General features: G+C 38.3%; 1 protein-coding gene across 1 annotated transcript in view; it reads right to left on the bottom strand.

Moving 5' to 3' along the window:
- skd (mediator complex subunit skuld) overlaps positions 1-21,155 on the bottom strand; it is a 505,637-nt gene that overhangs the window by 197,101 nt on the left and 287,381 nt on the right. The window contains exons 14-15 of the mRNA XM_090376037.1: positions 18,469-18,695; positions 2,884-3,749 (exon numbers count right to left, since the gene is read on the bottom strand). Of these exons, the coding sequence (XP_090232163.1) occupies positions 2,884-3,749; positions 18,469-18,695 (1,093 nt within the window). The remainder of the gene's footprint in view (positions 1-2,883; positions 3,750-18,468; positions 18,696-21,155) is intronic.

Here is a 21,155-nt window from a genome sequence, read left to right as displayed (position 1 = left end):
TGGACAATAATTGGATGGGAGTAATTTGTCACAGTTTTTTTTAGGAACTGGCTGGATATGAGCAAATTTCCAAGCAGAAGGAAAAACACCTTTGGAATAAGAAAGTAAAAAAAAAAAAAAAAAACAGCAAAGAACAGGAGTAAGTTCAGAAGCACGGGTTTTGAGAAAAGGTGGAGAAATACCATCAGGACCTGCAGTTTTATTAGCATCTAGAGTCTTCAAAATCCTTCTGACAATCTTTTGATGGAAGAATACAGAAGGCATTGAATGGAGAGTGCTGGGAATGGTGGGAGGTGTTTTACCAAGGTCATTCAATACATGAGTTTGAAGAAAAATGGGATGCTAGCAGGTCAGCTTTATTCTTGACTGAAGTGGCAATAGAACCATCTGGTTTTGACAGAGGTGGGAACAGAGATGGGCAAAATTTGCGTCCAATAGCTTTGGCAAGAGACCAGAATGCTCGGCTACCATTAGGGCAAGAAGCAATTTTTCTATTTTAGCCTTTCAAAATCTAGTTTGGACTGATCAATAACTGCTTTACAATTGTTGCGAGCTCTGGTGTAGGCAGAAAATGAAACTGAAGAATTGGAAAAAAGCTAATTACGATATACAACATTCTTCTCTCAAACAGCCATGGTACATTTATTGGAAAACCAAGGTTTAGATAAAGGATAAGATTTTAAGGTGGAGTGTGAAATAAAGAATTCCATTCCTACAAGAATAATTTCACTGGCAAGACCTGAGCAAAGATTGTCATTGGATGTTTTGAAACTGTAATACGACCAAGGAAAGGAAGAAAAGAAATCTCTTAGGTCATCCCATTTTGCATTCTTGTAATGCCAAACAATACGAGGTTGGGAATAGCCATGAGATAAAGGTTCCATCGGAGAAGAGACAATCAAAGTTGTGATCTGAGGTGCCTAAAGGACCATTCACTTCGACCGTGTACTCAGAAGGGTTGTCTGTAAGAAAATGATCAAGCGTGTTGGCTGTATGGTTAGGATTGCCCAGTATCCTTGTAGGTAAATGAACAATCTGCAAGATCATTAGTAATTGCAAAAGCCTCAGCATCTCGACCAGCTGGGTCAGTGTGACTAGAAAACGGAAGCCAGTTGTGAACAATAAAATCACCAAGGAAAATTACTTCACTGTTAGGAAAGTTCGATCTGATTTGATTTTTAATGGCGCATTGGCAGCTAAGGCCATAATGCGCCAAGTCAAGTTAGGAAAGTTGGACTGGAGAAAGTCAAGCTGCAAAGAGAGGAAGTCAAAGAGCTCCAAATGATTAGTGGAGTTAGGAGAACGGTAGAGACAACGGATGAATTTGACACAATGAGGTAGGGAGATTTTAAGCCAGAGAAAATCGAAAAGAGGAGATTCCAAATTACCAAGTCTCTGACAGGGAATATCAGAATGGACATATGCACAAGTACCACCTTTGAGGCGAAAGGAATCATACAGCGAATAATTTGGGCAACTGAGATGAGCAGTAGTTGAATCAACCAATAACTGAGATTCTGTCAGAAAAAGTACATGAGGTGTGGCAGACTGTTGTTGTTGTTGTTTGGTTTTTAGGAGCATTAGCAACTAAGGCCATATTGCTCCGGAATATGTGGTGGTCATTCCCTGACCTTTCCGCATCCTCCATATTTGGTGGTGACGGGCTCGAACCCCGGTCTAATCAAGAAGCGTGTGGTACGCACTGCTGCTCCTTCCCATCTGGCTACGGAGGCTTGGCAGACTGCAAGTGGAAATGGATGTCGTTGAGATTAGACTTGAGACAATGTATATTTGTTAAATGAACTAGGAAGTGTTTAGGAGGTTTAGATCTTTTTGCAGATAAGCTTACTCTATTAGTTTTACAATTCATGGTGTATTCAATAGTAAGAAAAAGTGGGGGTGGGACATGCTGTATGAAGTAATGAAATTTTTGGATATGGTGTACACATGGTAAGAATATACCCACATCCTTGAAATAATGTGGCCTCGACAATGTCCCCCGCATACACACTACTCGGACTCCCTCCAGTCACTACCTGGCAGAGTAGAGGTAGCAAGATTATACACTAGCTGATCTGGAAGCCTCCTAAAGAGTTACCAATAGGTTCAGTCAGTAACCTCAAGTCATCTGTCATACTTCATGAGGGAAGAGATGAGGAAGGGTTGACCAGAACTTAGCTCTGGAGACTAAACATGGGATCCACCACTTCAAGCCTCCAATAAGCAAAGTGGTGGTATTGCACCGGTTGATGAGAGTCATCTACCACCTAGTATTGCCTGGTAACACAGAGGGGCGGCATTCCTCCATGTGGTGTGGGCACCACACCTCGACCCCTGCTTACATTGGTTCACACCTGGGTGGTTACCCACCGTGTGCTTGTGCATGGAGGTTATGCCCAGGATTATTAACAGTCCCACCATCGTGAAGGTGCAAGCAGGGGATTTGGCTGTCACATACCATCCGGACTTCACCGAAATTGGGTCCACTTGACTTGAATGTCACCCGAATATCAGTTCCATTATGATTTTAGACTCCCAGGTAGCAAGTACAGCTTGTCTGGCATATCTGAGAGAATGTCTGTGACAACCTCAAGGACCAGAATAGAATAAAAGAAAAAAAAATTTCGAAAAACGAAATGGATAATTGAAATTTCAGATAACCAGGTATTTATTTAGATAACAAGAATTCTATTTCTACAAATTACTGATGCACTGAATAATTTGATACAATAAAGTCTTAATTTTTGCTATTTCTAAATAAAAAGAGACCTTTTTCATCAATAAAAAAGAACAATTGGTTAATACAGTCAAATCAAATAAAAATAAGAAATGTAAAACTTCTATTTTTATAAGTTATATAAACTAAAAATCAGAAACACTTACACGGTAAATAAGGCCACTTGTGTAGGCAGGAAGACTTCAGAGATTCATCCATCTTGTTGTTATTAATGTTGTCAATTACTTGCTTTCCAGTATCAAGGGCTTGAAAGGAGATTTCACAGCCATCTGAGATCTCCAAGGCATTGTAATGAGAGTGTACTTTCCCTAAAACTTGTAGTTGTTCTGCTTTATAGAAAATGGAACACGATGAATAAATAGTTGAACACTGAAGTTTTATAAGATCCACAATGCTGTGGGGTACCTGGTCCACTTGTACTGCAACGTCTTTGTCCACTGGATTGAGAGAAGTGATGCCCGCACCACTACTCTCAACACCTATTGTCCTCTTTGAGCTGTTTTCTACTGTGAACAGGCTACGTCTAAATCCTATTGTTGCTTCATATTGAATTCCTGAGATCTCAACTTCATCTTCATAAAACAATCCAGATTTGTGACTATGATGCCGATTAACAACAGCACTGAAACCACAAGTGCACTTATACTGTGGCTCATCTGTTGCAGAAGGTATAAGTGAACTTGGGAGATAAATCCCAGCATCAGCTCCTTTAATATTCATATTACATACACACAGAGTACAACTGGCAAAATTATGGTCCTTAAATAAGTTGAGCATTGAGTCTGATAATACCAAATTGACAAGTAAACTATGAGCTTCAGGAATTGGAGAGGCAGTGCTGCTATTATCAATGGAATTGAGGTGTTTATTAAGATAAGAAGAAGCACTAGAAGCAGGAGACTGCAATTCATAGTTCAAAGGAAGAGATCGCTGATCCCCAGTTGATTCTACTGGAAATGTAGGACCCAATATTCTTTCACCATCACCCGATGGAATCATCGAGAGCTGTGACCTAGGGAATCAAACAAAACATTACACAAAACTCAATTTAAAACCAGATAGGTCACTGACAAAGTCATTTTTCTTAAATTAATTTGCTTATCATTTTTGTCATTTAGTATATAATGCCATAATATACAAATTCAATTTAATATGAAAGTAAACAAATTCAACATTTACCAACAATAGAAGAGACAATGAAATTTTAGGAAACCTATTCCTGAACCAAAAACATTTCCACCCAGCAAACTGCACAGGTTTTTACACAAATGTATAGGGGAACAGTGTAAAAACAAATTAATGTTTGATTTACATTGTAATACTTTTCATTAGCTCTATTCATATTTCTTGGCTCTGGATTAATCTGGATGTTAATTCAACACCATTAGCCTATCTATGTTAAGTCTGTAGCTACTCACAGAAAATCATTTGCAGCCAAGAAAATGAAATCATGTGTCTGTGGACATGTTACATATAAATCCGATTCTCTGTGTCCTCAGTATGGGCACCTTCATTTCAAAAAAGAATCCTTCCAGTGATACAGAGTGGAAAATTGTTTTCATAAGGGGATAACTTTCAAAACATATCTACATGATTATCTATAAATTACTAGATGATATTAAATATTACTGTTAATCTTTAGAACCTTCCAAAACAGAAACAGACTCTGTTTCAACTCTGCAAAATTAATAGTAACTAAAAAAAGGAAAACACATATTTTTCCAAACATGTATTCAACTTAATTTATTCTGAAAGGAATGCATCATACAGTAAACTTTTCATTTTTCTTGCTTTAATGGGATCTTAAAGGAGGCAGAAACAAAAAATCTCGATATACGGAAGTTATACCTATAAGATTGCACTCACCTATAAGTTACCTTAAGTCACAATGAATCAAAATTAATTAGCCATTTTCCAAACAATAAAAAACCATATTAACACAAGCTCAAATCATTCATACAGAATCCTGTCCAAGTTTTCCAGCCATGGTTTGTGTAGTATATGCCTTTTTTGTATCAGGAGCAGCAATTTTTCATGTTCTCTCTTGTCTTGTTTCTGGGCCCTAATACCACAGATCATTGATAAACTGGCATATTCTTTCATAAGAGTTTCCTTGCTATATCCCTTTTCTAGCTTATTAATTCTCATATTTCTAGATTTTGGGTTATCATTAGCAGGGGCACATTTATAAATTTGCAGACCCTACAGAAAACCTCTGTAAATAGGTCCATGTGGAGATGTCAAGGGTTAAAAATTCCAAAAATGACATCAGAAAAATCTTTATTAAAGATTTTTTTTTTTTTTTTTCTTCTTTCAATTTTAAAAACAATGTAATTACTACAACTGATCCTAGGTTGGGAGTGTTCATAGACCCTAGACTTGTCTAACTTGTTAAGACATGATTTGGCACTGGTCATCAGCCCTACACTTATGTTTCACATTTAGAACAGATGGGACCAAATCTGTCATGAATAAACAAATATTTCAATGATAAAAATACTATTTGGCAAATGAGACTATTGAATGGCAGAGCATGAGGAACATCGTTGAGACTGCATGAGGCAGTCACTCACAGAACAAAAATAACATAAAACTAATGAAATGCACGTTGAATAAAATAATATTTTATACACATTCCAGATATATGATTTCATACCCAGATAAAAATGGAATTTAATCTGGGTATGAACATTTAATCTGGTTTTATGCAATACTCAAATTAAAATTTTGAATATTGCGTAAAACCATTTCATGATGCAAGGAAGCAAGTTTATATATCAAGATCCCAAAAAAAAAAAAAAAAAACACTACCTGTCCATCCTTCTAATCATCCTTAAATTTATCTGAATTACCCACTTCCACAACACCAGACAGTAATTTGTTTCAACCATCAATTACTCTCAGGCTGAAAGCAAGTTTTTTCACATCTGTCCTGCAGCCATCCTTTTTCAATTTAATTTATATCCCCTTATGCACAATTGTGCAAGAAACAGTAAGAGTGCCATCAGCATTTAGTTTATTCAATCCATTTAAAGCCTTAAACACTTCAATCAGGTCTCCTTGCAGGTGCCTAGTTTCCAAGTGCAGAAATTTGCTGAACTGAAGCATTCATGGTAAGAGCACTTTTTGTACCCTTGACTAATCTGGTTGCTCTCCTCTGTATCCAAAGAGATTGAAATCCTTCTTAAAATGAAGCTTCCAGAGCTGTACGCAGTACTCAAAATGTGGCCTGACCATGGCCTTATATAATGGTATAATCACCTCCTTATTCCTGCATATCATTGCAAAACCACATGAGCTGTCCTGGCAGCCAGTCTACACAGCTCAGAGAACTTCATATCTGATTGCACAATTATCCCCCCAAGTGTTTTTCATAAAAAGCCTAGTAGCTTCTACCATAATTACTTGAATTTTTTCCATTTACAATTGACTGATGGTAACATCATCAGTTGGTTTCACTGTATAGAATTTAAAAACTGTCTGTGACCACTGTAATCACCTTTATTTACAAAAGCAAAAACCCTTCCCTTTACCCTTGATGGTAGTTACATCTTTAAGTAAATCCCACATCAATACACTGTGATCAGTGTCACCTAGTAGTTTTTCTATCTGCACATTCTTAATGCATGAATAATCACTGCTGATAATCAGATCAAACGTATTACTCCCTCTGGTTGTCTCTTTAACAGTCTGCTGTAGAAAACAGTCATCCAATAAAGCCACAAAAGTCTTGCTAGTCTGTGAGTGACTACCCACAAGTTCCAGTCAATATCTGGAAGATTAAAATCTCCCATTATAAGACATTCAATCGGATATCATGCCCCAGACTAGAGCAAAAAAGCAATGGGCACAAAGTAGCAGGAGTGCTGTGGCTCGGAGGAAAACCAAGGTGGGCAATTCTCCAACACATCACAGCCGAAAAAAAATTTGCAATTTGTGAAATTTTTGTGGACCTTTCTGGAACAGGACATGATCTAGCCAAGGAGGATGTCATTGTGTGTGCTAAGTGCAGAGTGTCAAGAAATTCAGCACCAACTCAGCATTCTGATGGATGCCTATGAGAATTTGAAGAGTTGGGTAGATGCCATCAAAGGTATTAAAGTGGAGGACCGATCAAGCTGTCAGCTGCCCAAATCAATGCCAGATCTCACTCTTGTGCATCAGGCAACACAGCAGCAATCTCCAAGGTAGAATGCGCTGGTCCCACAGGAGTTGTTATTGTCAATGAGTCTATTGTCAGGAAGATGAGTAATATATTGTACAAAAAGGATAGGTGGAATAGGACCAGGATATGTCTGCCAGGGGCAAAAGCTGATGATGTTGTAGAGCAGATATCATCTTTTAAGGTCAAAAAGGGTGATACTGTTGTACACGTTGACACTAATGACATTAAGAGTAGGAGATCTGCAGGTTTACTTAACAAGCAGATGTCAATGTCAAAAAAAAGTTGTGAGATAAAGTTAAATTTGAAAGCATCTGCAATTCTACCCCAGACGTGATACGACGGAGTATATGATGAGAGCCTTGTCAACCAATTCAGCTCTGGAGAGAGTGTGCAAGGCTCATGGGGTAGAATTTTTCACAGTGTCGTCTGTGCTTGTTAACAAGAGATGGGGATGGGATACACTTAAATAGAAAAGGGGGATGTTTGCTGATGCTATTGAGGCAGCGTGAGATGGGTCGGAAACCTGCCAGCTTGGGGGGAATTCACTGACTAAATATTATATTATTATCAATTAATCAAAAATAATATTAATCTTATTAAAATTCATTGTTAATTAAATTGTATTTAAATGGACATCATGACCCAGAGTAGAGCTGCAAAGTAAAAGATCAGAGACTAGTGAGTACTGTGACTCGGGGTAGAAATGAAGGGGACGATTCTCCAATGCATCACAGTCTCAAAAAAATGTGCGAAGTGTGAAATGTTTGCCGACCTTTCTAAAACAGAACATGATCTAGCCAAGGAGAATGCCTTTGTGTGTGCTAGGTGTCTAGAGTGTCAAGAAATTAGGCACCAACTCATCGTTCTGATGGGCATCTATGAGTGCTTGAGGTATAGGGTAAATGCCCTCAAAAAAATTAATATTAGGGCCCATCAAGCTCTCAGCTGCCCAGCTCCATGACAGAGCTCACTCCTGTGCATCAAGCAAAACAGAAGCAATCCCCAAGGCAGAATGCGCTGGTCCCAAAAGAACTAGTTATTGTTGGTGACCCTATTGTCAGGTATATGTGGAATATACTATGCAAGAAGGATAGGTGGAACGGGACTAGGGTATGTCTGCCAGGGACAAAAGTTGATGACGTTGTAGAGCAGATATCATCTTTTAAGGGCACAAAACGTGATGTTGTTATACAAACTAATGACATTAAGAGTAAGAGATTTGCAGATTTACTCAACAAGTACAGATCAATGTTGAAAAAAAGTCGTGAGTTAAGGTTGAATGTGAAAGTGTCTGCAATTCTGTCCAGACACGATAGGAGGGAGTATATGATGAGAGCCTTGTCGATCAATTCAGTCCTGGAGAGATTGTGCAAATCTCAAGGGGCAGAATTTTTTTTCAGCCTGGTCTGTGCTTGTTGACAGGATAGTGCTTCTACAGGGATGGAGTATACTTAAATAGACAGGGTGCAAGAATATTTGCTGATGCTATCGAAACAGTGTTAGGTGGGTCGGAAAACTGCTAGCTTGGGGGGGGGGGTACACAGACTAAAAGGTTAACAGTGGCCACAGGCAGAGGCAAAAGTGATTCTTGCACTGCCTCTATTAGAATGATCAGCAGCCTGGAAAGCAATGTAATGGAGATTTCCAGGACTGCTGGGAGTCCTGGGAGTCGTAGTGGAACAAGTAAATACATGGGCTGTGTTAGGATAACTAAGAGTTGGTTGGTTGGTTCTTGGGTTTTATTGGTGCATTAGCAACTAAGGCTATAATGCGCCAAACCAGGTGATATATAAAAAAAGTTTAATTTCACTGACCTAATTACTTAGGTCACCGTGTCAAGATATAAAATAACAAAGGTATAAAATGTAAAAAAGATAAATCAATAAAGAAATAACAATAACATGTGAATTTTAAATACAAGTAAAAACCTTTATTGATTTAAAATAGCTAAAAACAGCAGACACATTGTCATTGTAGGATAAAATCTGACTGAGTGTATACGGCTCAGTCAGATGATTAAAAGCGGTAAAACGGATATTGCTAAAATCTGGACAATCAATTAAAATGTGTCTGATTGATAAAATTGTGCCACAGGATTCACACATAGGAGGGTCATCAGCCCTCAGCAAAAACGAATGAGTCAAATGACTATGTCCTATGCGGGTCCGGGCAAGAACAACTTCCTCCTTACGATTCCTGTGCAGACTAGACTGCCACGGTTCAATTACAGTCTTTATGTGATATAATTTATTCGCAGTCTGTCTATTCCACGAATCTTGCCATTGGGAGTGTATCTTTTGGTGTATTATTTGCCTGTAGTCTGTATAGGGGACTAACACACAGCGATTATTATTGGGAATTGCTGATTCGGCTGCGGTGTCAACCAAATCATTTCCACTAATCCCTACATGGCTAGGAATGCAGCAGAAGCGGATATCATATTCACGTTCACGGAGGAAGTGAATCTTCTGCTGAATGCTAGACAGAACTGGATGAGAATTATATCTCACGGTTATTAAAGCCTGTAACACACTGAGAGAGTCGGAATGTAAAATGAACCGTTGGTATTGGCATTTACTAATGTGATCCAAGGCTAACTCTATAGCGTGCAGCTCTGCAGTAAATATGATGCATTCAGAGGGAATATGCTCCAATGTAGTGGTGTCTGTAAAGACAGCAGCAGATCGCACATATGATTCCGACTTTGAACCGTCTGTGTAAACTGGCACGAAGTCAGAATGTTCAGTTCAGTGTGCTGAATAAAGACAGATGGAGTGTCCGACTTTCCCCAATTTCTAAGGGAGAACTCACATGTGGGAACATGAGCATGTCAGGGTGGAAAGCGTTGCTTTGGTGTTTGGGCAACCTTGTCTACCTTGATATTAAGTTCTTTGAGTAGCTCTTGGAGACGAATACCAAAAGGACGATTGGCAAGTCTTACGGGTGTTGTACAAATTTTCCCATCATGGCTCAAAAACGAATGGCCACGTAGGATGGTCTGGCAGGGATTTCAGTTTTAAAGAGTACTTTAGAGACAACTGCTTACATCGAAGTTATAACGGTGGTTCGTTTGCTTCGACATATAAGCTCTGGACAGGAGATGTTCGAAATGCTCCAGTAGCGACACGGAGAGTCTGATGATGGACAGGATCCAGCCATCGAAGTACACTGTCTCTGGCCGAATTGTATACCAGGGACGCGTAATCTAGTCTGGATCGTACAAGTGCACGGTAGATGCGTAGTAGGGTGCAACCTTGCTCGATCTGCACCCCAAGATGTAGAGGAAAGAGAGCACAATATTCAGCCCTCTTGTGCACTTTGTGCGGAGTTGACGGATGTGATCCAGAAAGGTTAGCTTTTTATCAAACACGAGTCCCAAGAATTTTGTGTCTGCCGCTACTGGAATAGCATTTTGTCCGAGCCTTAATTCAGGTTCAGGATGAAGATTACGCTTATGACAAAAATGTACGCAAACGGTCTTCTCCGGCGAGAACAGGATAACTAAGAGTGGAACAGGTACACGTATACTTGCATGAACACCAATGCTAGATGTATAGTTAATAAATTTGATGATCTTGAAGTGCTAGTCAAGACATCAAAGGAAGATATTGTTGGGATGTCAGAGACGTGGTGTCACACAGATATAAGCAGTGCAGAATTGGAATTTGGGGAGTAAATTGTGCACAGGAAGGATAGACAGGACTGGAAGGGAAGAATGGTTATGCAGTTAGTTAAGAAACACATAAAATCTAAGGAAGTGCATCCAATTGATGTTGGTGGAGAATGCGGTGTTGAGTCTCTTTGGTGGGAAATAAGCACTAGGAAAGGAAAAATGAGAGTAGGTGTGTGTTATAGGCCTAATGAATCTGATGAGTATAATTGAGCAATTGTGGAGAGAAATAGAGTGGGCCAGTAAATCAGAATGTCTTATAATGGGGGATTTTAACTTTCCAGATACTGACTGGAACTTGTGGTTTTGTCACTCGCACGAATTTTGGGGATTTATTCGATGACTAATTTCTATAGCAACATGTTCAAGAGGCAACCAGAGGGAGTAATACTCTTGATCTGATTATCAGCAGTGATTATTCATGCATTAAGAATTTGCAGATAAAGAAACCACTGGGTGACAGTGATCACAATGTACTGATGTGGAATTACTTAAAGATGTAACTACCATCAAGGCTAAAGGGAAGGGCTATTGCTTTCGTAAAGGTGACTACCGTGGTCTCAGACAGTTTTTAAATTCTGTACAGTGGGATCAACTGATGATGTTACCAACATTGAATTCTAAATGGGAAGCCTTCAGGGACTTTGGAGGCTACTAGGCTTTTCATTCCAACTAAGAAATACTGTTCAAGGTTTAGGCCTAAAATGATGTCAGATGAATTAATGAGGCTCGTGGCAGAGAAGAAGGATGTATGGGATGCATATAAAGTATCAGGTGACACAGAAGGTATAAACTAGTCTGTAATCAAGTCACAAAGGAGGTTAGTAGGCAAAGGTAGATTATGAGAAATCTTTGGCAAAGGATGCAAAGAAAAACAGCAAAGAGTTCTTTACTTATGTAAACTCTATTATTAGCCATAGGGTACAAGCAAGCCTGAGGCTTATACTGCACCAGCCAAAAAAAGATTTTCTGAGTTACCCTGAGAGAGAGAGAAAAACAGAAGGGAATCACCAAGAAAGAGAAGAATGATGATATCCAGCTCAGGACCCCGGGTTTGCCAAGCCCATACTCACCAGCTGTGAGCCCCTGGAGTTTTTAAAACAGATGGGTTGACTATTGACGATCATGCTCAGGTAGTTGATAAACTGAATGAGTATTTTGCATTTACATTCACACATGAGGAGTCATTCAATGAGGGGAGTGCCAGAAGTTTATCAAATGCTAACAGGAAGCTAAGTGATTTTGTAATAACTGAGAGCGAAGTGGAGGAGAAATTGTTGAAGTTAAACATGAGGAAGGCACTTGGGGTGGATGGCATCTATCCAGTTATATTAAAGGAGGCAGCAAAGGAAGTAAGTAAAACCTTAGCTATAATTATGAGAGATTCCTTGGACTCAAGGGAGGTCCCCATGGACTGGAGGTGTGCAAATGTATCACCAATTTACAAAGGAGGATTCAAAAGGTGACACAAGTAACTACAGACCTGTTAGTTTAACTTGTGTTCTGGGGAAAATAATGGAATCACTGGTTAAAGAAGAATTGCAGAATCATCTAGACAAGACTGCAGTAATAGCTAAGCCACAGCATGGGTTTGTTAAAGGGAGGTCTTGTCTGACCAATTTGATTGGATACTATGATATGGTCACAAAGGAACTGAATGACAAAAATAATTTTGATATCATATACTTGGTTTTCAGAAAAGCTTTTGATACTGTTACACATGGAAGACTGCTGTTCAAATTGGAGAGGTATGGCATCAAGGAAAAGTTGCTACAATGGATAAAGGGATGATTGAGTGGGAGACAACAGAGAGTGGTAATCAATGGACACTGCTCTCCGTGGATAAATGTTATTAGTGGAGTTCCCCAGGGTTCGGTGTTCAGCCCATTGTTGTTTTGTATATTTATCAATGATATTAATGAAGGTATATCACGTTTAATGTCCAAGTTTGCAGATGATACAAAGATTGGGCAGGGATGTTAACGACAGTAAAGACAGTATGCTTCTCTAAGTGGATCTAGATAAGTTGGGAAAATGGGCTGAGAAGTGGCAACTGAAGTTGAACATTGACAAATGCAAAGTACTGCATATGGGTACCGATAACCAAAGAGAAACATACCAACTCTGTGGTACTACACTCAGGGAAGTGGAAAGTGAAAATGACCTGGGGGTAATTTTGCAGTCAAATATGAAATTCGCTGAGCAGTGTAGACAGGCTGTCAGGGTAGGTCATGGAGTCTTGTCAATGAGATATAGGAATTTTGCTAGCAGGGACAAGGAGGTGCTTATCCCGTTACACCAGGCAATGGTCAGGACACACCTAGAGTACTGTGTACAGGTCTGAAGGCCACATTTTAGGAAGGATGTAGGGTTGCTGGAACGAGTACAAAGAAGGGCAACAAGATTGGTGAGGGGAACAAAGGGGTGTTCTTACCAAGAAAGGTTTAAGTTCTGCAATTGCAGTGCCTGGAGAGTAGACACCTGTGGGGGTAATCTGATTGAGGTGTATAAGACCTTGAATGGGTAGAGCCAGCTGAATGCTGATAGGATTCTTCCTCTTGCTCAGACTAAGAACCTGAGGGGACACAGTTTCAAATTGAGAAAAGGTAGTTGCAGAATAGGTGCAGAAATATGCCTTTAGCCAGTGGGTAGTTGATTGGTGGAACAGGCTTCCATCTTTTGTTGTGGAAGCTAATAGCCTAAATAAATTTAAGTCTGAGCTGGACAGGCATTTGATATGAATGAAGGGGTGAAATGGGAGGGGTTTTTTTTGGCTGATGCTGTATAAGCTTGCTTTCTTGCATTGTATGCCTCTACTAATGCTAATGCTAAAAGATTAATAGTAGCTGCAGTCAGAGGTAAAAGTGATTCTTGCAATGCTTCTATTAGAATGAGCAGCAGCCTAGGGGGCGGGGTGCTGGGGTTTTCTGGGACCATTGGGTTTGTTTGTTTGTTTGTTATTTGGTTTTTAGGAGCATTAGCAACTAAGGCCATATTGCTCTGGGATATGCGGTGGTCATTCCCTGACCTTTCTTCAGCCTCCATATTTGGTGGTGATGGGCTCGAACCCCGGTATAATCAAGAAGCGTGTGCTACGCACTGCTGCTCCTTCCCACCTGGCTACGGAGGTGCCTGGGACTAGTGGGAGTCGTCAGGGAAAATGACTTGACCTATCGGAACAAATAAATAAATGGGCTGGGTTAGGGTAACTAAGAGTAAGAACAGGTGAATGCACATCAATGCTAGGAATATAGTAAATAAATTTGATGAATTTGAAGTGTTGTTCAAGACATCAAAGATGGATATTGTTCGAATAATAGAGACTTGGTGTCACACAGATATAAGCAGTGCAGAATTGGAATTTGGGGAGTACAATGTGTACAGAAAGGCTAGACAAGATAGGAAGAGAGGAGAGTTTATGCTGTTAGTTAAGAAACATAATATCCAAGTGCATCCAGTTGACATGTGTGGACAGTGCAATATTTAGCCAGTTTTTTATGATGTAAGTGCTGGGAAAGCAAAAAGAGAACAGGAGTGTGTTATAGGCCTAATGACTCTAATAACTACATTGAACAATTGTACAGAAAAACAGAGTGGGCCAGTAAATCAGAATGTCTTATAATGTTGGATTTTCACTTCTAAGGTATAGACTGGAACTTGTCACTCGCACACTACTAGCAAGACTTGTGGATTTATGGGATGGTTGTTTTCTGCAGCAGTATGTTTGAGAGACAACCAGAAAGAGTAATACAGTCAGTCCTCTTTTAACACGTGTTTAAACTACACAAATTCAATCATACATGATTTATAAATAGGGGAACGATATCATATATAACACGAACCGAATTCGCTTATGCACGATTCGCCTTTGTGTTTACAAGAAATGGCAGTCGAATGCAGAATCACCCCAACTGAACGCAACATGATAGCAATGAAGAGAAGATTCTGAAAATGTATTTATGTTTTTTATATCAGTGAAGGGGAAATGCTTTTCGTCATAATAACATAAAAAACCCACACAATTCTAGCTATCGGTATCATTGCAAATGCAATTAGATCGAGTTTACTACCTGTTTATAACAGATTCCATTAGCAGAAACGCAGCTGGAAATTGTTTTTATTGTTTTATGGTAGTAATCCCCAGAAATGTGCTTTAGTAAAATGTGAGCTGAAAAACTGAATGAGTATTTTGCATCTACATTCACACATGTGGAAATTCTGTAGGGAAGTGAAGGACAGAAGCTTATTAAATTCTAACAGGTAGCTTAATGATTTTGTAATAACTAAGAGCAAAGTGGAGGAAAAATTGTTGAAGTTAAACATAAAGGATAGGATCTAAACATAACTGGATAGGATCTATCCAGTTATATTAAAGGAGGCAGCAAAGGAAGTAAGCAAATCCTTATCCATAATTATGACAGCATCCTTGGATTCAGGGTAAGTTCCAACAGATTAGAGATGTGCAAATGTATCTCAAATTCACAAAGGGGGATCAAAGGGTAACACAAGTAATTACAGACCTGTTAGTTTAACTTCTGTTGTGGGGAAAATAATGGAGTCACTTCTTAATGAAGCACTGCAGGAACATCTAGACAAAACAGCAGTAATAATTCGGACACAGCATGGGTTTGTTAAGGAGAAGTCTTGACTGACAAATTTCATTGGATACTATGATGTCGTCACAAAGGAACTGGATGCAAAAAATAAATTTGATATCATATACTTGGATTTCAGGTAAACTTTTGATACTGTTGCGCATGGAAGACTACTGTACAAACTGGAACAGTATGGTATTAAGGGCAAGTTGCTACAAGGATAAAATGGTTGAGTGGGAGAAGACAGAGAGTGGTAATCAGTGGACACTGTTCTTTGTGTACTAATGTCATTAGTGTAGTCTACCAGGGTTCGGTGTTAGGCCCGCTGTTGTTTTGTATATTTATCAAAGATATTGATTAAGGTATATCAGGCTTAATATCCAAGTTAACAGATGATACAAAGGTTGGCAAGGTTGTTAATGAAGCAATAGCAGTATGCTACTGCAACAGGATCTAGAAATTTTGGGCAGATGGCCTGAGAAGTGGCAACTGAAGTTTAACATTGAAAAATGCAAAAGTACTGCATATGGGTAGAAGTAACCCCAGAGAAACGTACCAACTGAGGTACTACACTAAGGTACTTCACTTAGGGTGGCAGACAAAGAAAAAGACCTGTGAGTAACTGTGCAGACAGTCTGCCAAAGCCAGTAATAGTTGTTGTCAATGTTATACAGGAATTTTGCTAGTAGGGAAAAGGAGGTGATTATCGCTTTGTATAAGGCAATGGTCAGGCGATGCCTTGAGTACCGCATACAGGTCTGCAGGCCTCATTTTAGGAAAGATGTAGAGTTGCTTGAGCATGTACAGAGAAGCACAACAAGATTGGTGAGGGGATGATGTTGTTGTTATTTGGCCATATTGCTCCAGGGATATGCTGTGGTCATTCCCTGACCTTTCCGCATCCTCCGTATTTGGTGGTCACAGGCTCGAACCCGGGTCTAATCAGGAAGCGTGTGCTACGCACTGCTGCTCCTACCCACCTGGCTACGGAGGTGCCTTGGTGAGGGGAACGAAAGGGTGGTCTTACCAAGAAAGGCTTAAGTTCTGCAAATTGCAGTGTCTGGAGACTAGGCATCTGCAAGGTGAAATGATTGAGGTGTATGAGGCTTTGAATGAGTTGAGCAGGCTCAATTCTGATGGGATTCTTCTGCTTGCTCAAATTATGAATCTGAGTGGGCATAAATTCAAACTGAAGAAAGACAGTTATAGAATAGATGTGCAGAATGTTTGCTTTTAGCCAGCGTGTAGTTGATTGCTGGAACAAACTTTCATCTGTAGTTGTGGAAGTTGATAGCTTAAATAAATTGAAAGAGGAACTGGACAAACTTTTAGAGGGAATGGATGCGTGAAATGTTTTTTTTTTTTTTGGTTGATGCCTACATAAGCTTGCTTTCTTGCATCATATGCCTCTACTACTAGTCTACTACATTCCAATATACTGGCCGACTATTTCGCTGTACAATTGTTCATTGTGCTCATCAGTCATTAGGCCTATAACACTCCTATTCTCATTTTTGCTTTCCTATTGCTTATGTCACACCAAACGGTGTGACATAAGCAATAGGAAAGCAAAACATTGCACTCCGCATTGCACCAGCCACCCAAGTCAATTGGATGCACTGCCTTAGACTTTATGTGCTTCGTAACTAAGAGCAAAAGCTACCATCCTGTCTATCCTTTCTGTACACATTGTACTCCCCGTATTCAAATTCTACATCCCTTATATCTGAGTGATATCATGTCTCTGATATTCCAACACTGTCTGCATTTGATGTCTTGAACAGCACTTCAAATTCATCACATTTATTGCATACAAAGACAGATTCAATTAGATGTGTTTAAATAGATTCAGATAAGTCACTTTCTAATTTTAATGGAAAATTGACCTATCTGAATGTAACAATTGTGATTTCTATGAAGAACTCAGCAATACAACAAATTATTGGAGAAAGAAATGTTGGATTTCCCCATTCAATGCTTGTATTTTCTTCAAGATAATTTGTGGATCAGTTTTTTAATAATTGTTGAAGCAAAAGAAATCTAAGAATCACATCTCGCTTTCTGTCTGTTCTTTCGAAGTAATCAGGTTAGTGACAGTCAGGAACTTTTGGAAAGGCTTTCGCGCATGGTTTTTCTTTAGTTTGGCATTGACATATTCTACATTCACTTGCTATATTTTGACAAACATGATTAGATAAGTGAGACTTTGGAATAAAGCCATCTGCTGCAGTCACTATATGGCTGGTAATGTCTCCAGTTACATCATCAACAGGTTGACTGGACATGGAAGTGTGCACATGACATAGTACCCATGAAAGATGATGAGTAGAATAGTTATGCCAGTCTGCCCTGTTGAAATTCCAGGTAGTATGTTGTTCAGGGATTAGTGTTACCTACATCTCAATCAAATAGATGATAAGGAAGTGATAACTATGGAATGGGCTATTCAATACTGACCATTCTTTGTTTAGAAAAAGGGATGGTGAATATATGGCCAAGTCTATTGTGGTGGTGAAACCTGTAGGAAAACAAACATAGGTTGGAGAGCCCTGATTAACAGGATTAGGTAGTGATGATTGAGGAAAGTCTCAACCAGTTATCCCTTCATATCCATGGCAGATGATCCCCACAATGGATCATGCCCATTGAAATTGCAAATAAACACACTGGAGGTGGAAGTTCTGCAATAAGATCATTGAGTTCTGTTTGGGAGCACAAAGAAATAATAGCAGAATATTAATTGATGGAGTCAGTGACATTCCTATCATGATGTAAACTGCAACAACTTCTAAAGAGATTTGTAAAGTTATGTGTCTGGACATATTGTAGATTTAATGATTATTATTACCACTCCTCTACGAGCAGGTGGATCAGTTATTCTATCTCGTCTATACAAAGTATGAGGAGAAAACTTGGAACTTCCTTGAGATGATAAAAAGGTTTCCTGTAGGTAAATAGCCACTGGATCCATGTGAACAAATAGATCTTTTAGTTTATTAGAGTTTTTAAGCAGGCCTCTACAGTTCTGTTGTACAATTTTGTGAAGTACTTAGGTTTTGTTGCAGTAGCTTGAGTTGTTGTTTTTTTTTTTTTTTTTTTGTGGTCAGGGAATTTCTGCTGGTCTTGATTCACTTTGTCCTTTCTAGGACAAAGTGAATTTTCCTTTACTAACTGTGCATACAACATGTATGTTAACATTTAAACCACACGTTCTTAGTTGACCAGCAAAGCTTTTGTTCAAACATTAGTAAAAACTGATTAAAAAAGAATAATTTTAAACAAAATTAAAATATAAACTTACCCACTTCCAGATATATGCCTGTCAGATGTTAATGACCTTCCACTTACTGCAGAGTCTGCAATGGAAGACTGTCCTATTACCTGATGTTGCCATGTCGGTTTGTATACACATTCAGAAGGTGTGACCACTGGAAGAAAATTACTATTTGGCAAATAATTTACCGGGGAATACCTCAGAGATCCAACAAACTTGTGCTGTACTGGAGGCTTATAGACATAAGACCAGTCCTAAAAGAAATGAAAAGTGAAACCAGGGTGCTTTATTAAAAACTCAAAGTAGAAATCACATCTTATACAGATTCTGTAAGGTATCAATGCATGAAATACTATCAGCACTTTCACCCTCAGAAAATCTGTTTATAAAGGTTCTTAATTTATATACACACTGGAGATTCAAAAAGTTTATATTCTAACACATACAGGAAAGCCATATCATTATGATTTCCTTTTTAATTTTTCAACATGGTCCCTGGACACTGGAATGCACTTCTTCCACTGAAGCTCTAGTGCAGTGTTTCTCAAGCTTTTTTTAATTATCGTCCCCTAAAGGACTTTTTTAGACAATTTTTTTTCCTAATCACTCCTACATGAAATTTTAAACAAGAAAATACTTTATACGCACTCTTTTTATTCAATGGGATCCCTGAGCCCGCTGCTTCTTAGCTAAAATGTATGATGTTAGTAAGTTTAATTCTAATGTCTCCTCTTGAACATATATCAATTATGTTTCTTTCCTTTGTTAATATTTTATTTACTGAATTAAAACCACTTTCAACCATGTAAGATGTGGAAAACAAAGTACTTTGGCCATTTTAGACCACATTGTTGGACAAAGAAGTTTAGTTGTTTTTGATCCCTACAACTCAGCCATTCTACCCTTTTCGAATTTATATTTGCATTCTTCGTTACATTTTAATTCAATGAGTTCTTGAATTTCTTCACTAGCAAACCCGACATCACATCCAATTGGATCTAATGTCTATGGCTTCACTTCAAAAGAAAATAAATCTAAAAATCTATTTTTCATTTCACCTTTTAAAGAACATAAATGATCTGAATAATTCTTAAGTTCATTCTCGGTGAGAGATTAATTGATTTCAGCTAACTCTTGCATATATGAAATTGATTCCTCATTAAATTGCTTTCAAATATTTCCAGTTTTTCAGTGAAGGCTTTTGATATGCGTTTGCAGTCTATCACTGTAATTAATTTCCCTTGAAGTTGAAGTGATACTTCATTAAGTTTTCGAAAAATCCAAGCCATATAGTATATGTTGTTTTTGTGTTTGCTGATCTCCTTTGCTAAATCTGTCTCCTTCGCTTTCTAAAAAATTAATTATTATATCAAAAAAGCTTACAAATCTTGTTAGACACTTTCCTTTAGAAAGCCATCTGACTTCTGTATGTAAAAGAAGCCTCACGTACTGTTCTTCATTATCAACACAATTTTCTGAAAAGGCAATCATATTTGCTATGTGACTTTTATTTTATTGATGGTTTTAATAACTATACTGAGAGATTGATAAAGAACTGGAATAATATTTTTTGCAACCAGATGACGTCTGTGCCCAATGCAGTGTATTGCAAGAACTTCAGGACATACTAACTTTAGGCAGGCTATAAAACCTTTGTCTTCCAACCAAGGAAGCAGCACCATTAGTTGCACAGGATACCAAATTTTCCAATGGTACTTGTTCTTCATCAAACCATGTTTTTACAGCAGCAAAAATGGATGCTCCAGTACAGTCAGTTTCTTTAGATTTTAGAAACAACATCACTTCTTGCAATTTAGAATCATCATTGAAATAACAAACGTATGCTATTAGAAGGGCCTTATTGTCAGTAACTGTGGATTCATCAATCTGAATAAATTGAAAATTTTATCATTTTTAGCTTGTCAATTAGCTGCTCTACAATGTTAACTGACATCTTATTGATTCGTCTTCAAATTGAATCATTGCTCAGAGGCAATGCTTTTAAAATATTGGAAGGATTTTGATGCATCACTGTTGAAATTACAGTCTCTAATGCAGGTTGTATAACAGTCTCAGCTGCATGAGTACTACCAGTTTTTTTCGATGATTTCTACAATTTTATAAGATGTAATCATTCCATCGTAATTTGTTTGTGCATTCTTCTTAAATAAGGAAGTAACAGTGTTACGTTGCTCAAAATTCTGTTTTAAATTTTTAATATATTCGATATGTTCACCAACTTTATCGGAATGTTTCCATTTTGGGTGATCTAAAAGTTTTGATGGTTGTATAGCCTCATTTGAAAAATGAACTATTACACATAAGACACATGGGCTGTCTTGAGACACATGGGCTTTCAATAAAACCATAAGCTAGATATTCATCCAGATACTGTTGACACTTTTTCTTTTCAGCACTTCATATGACTGATGATGGGTTCAATAACTACAAAGAATAAATAATAAAATATAAACTATTTTTATTTAACTCTCATAGCCCATGTCACTCACAAGAGCACTCTGGATCAAAAATAAACTACTTCCACAAGGAAACAATAAACCAATACTAATTTTCACTTAGAAAGTAGAAACAATAGACAAACATTTCCTCATCCCATCCATGCCTCATATATTGACCAATGAAACATAAGAATAAATAAATAAACCACGCCCACCACGCCAAGGTCGCAGCTGTCTGTAAGGCACAAATGCCAA

The sequence above is a fragment of the Mastigoproctus giganteus genome, chromosome 1 (genome assembly GCF_048544385.1).
Source record: "Mastigoproctus giganteus isolate SK-2022 chromosome 1, ASM4854438v1, whole genome shotgun sequence".
Taxonomy (NCBI): Eukaryota; Metazoa; Arthropoda; class Arachnida; order Uropygi; family Thelyphonidae; genus Mastigoproctus; species Mastigoproctus giganteus.
The sequence above is the reverse complement of the archived record's forward strand: the minus strand, read 5'-3'. Positions and strand labels throughout refer to the sequence as shown.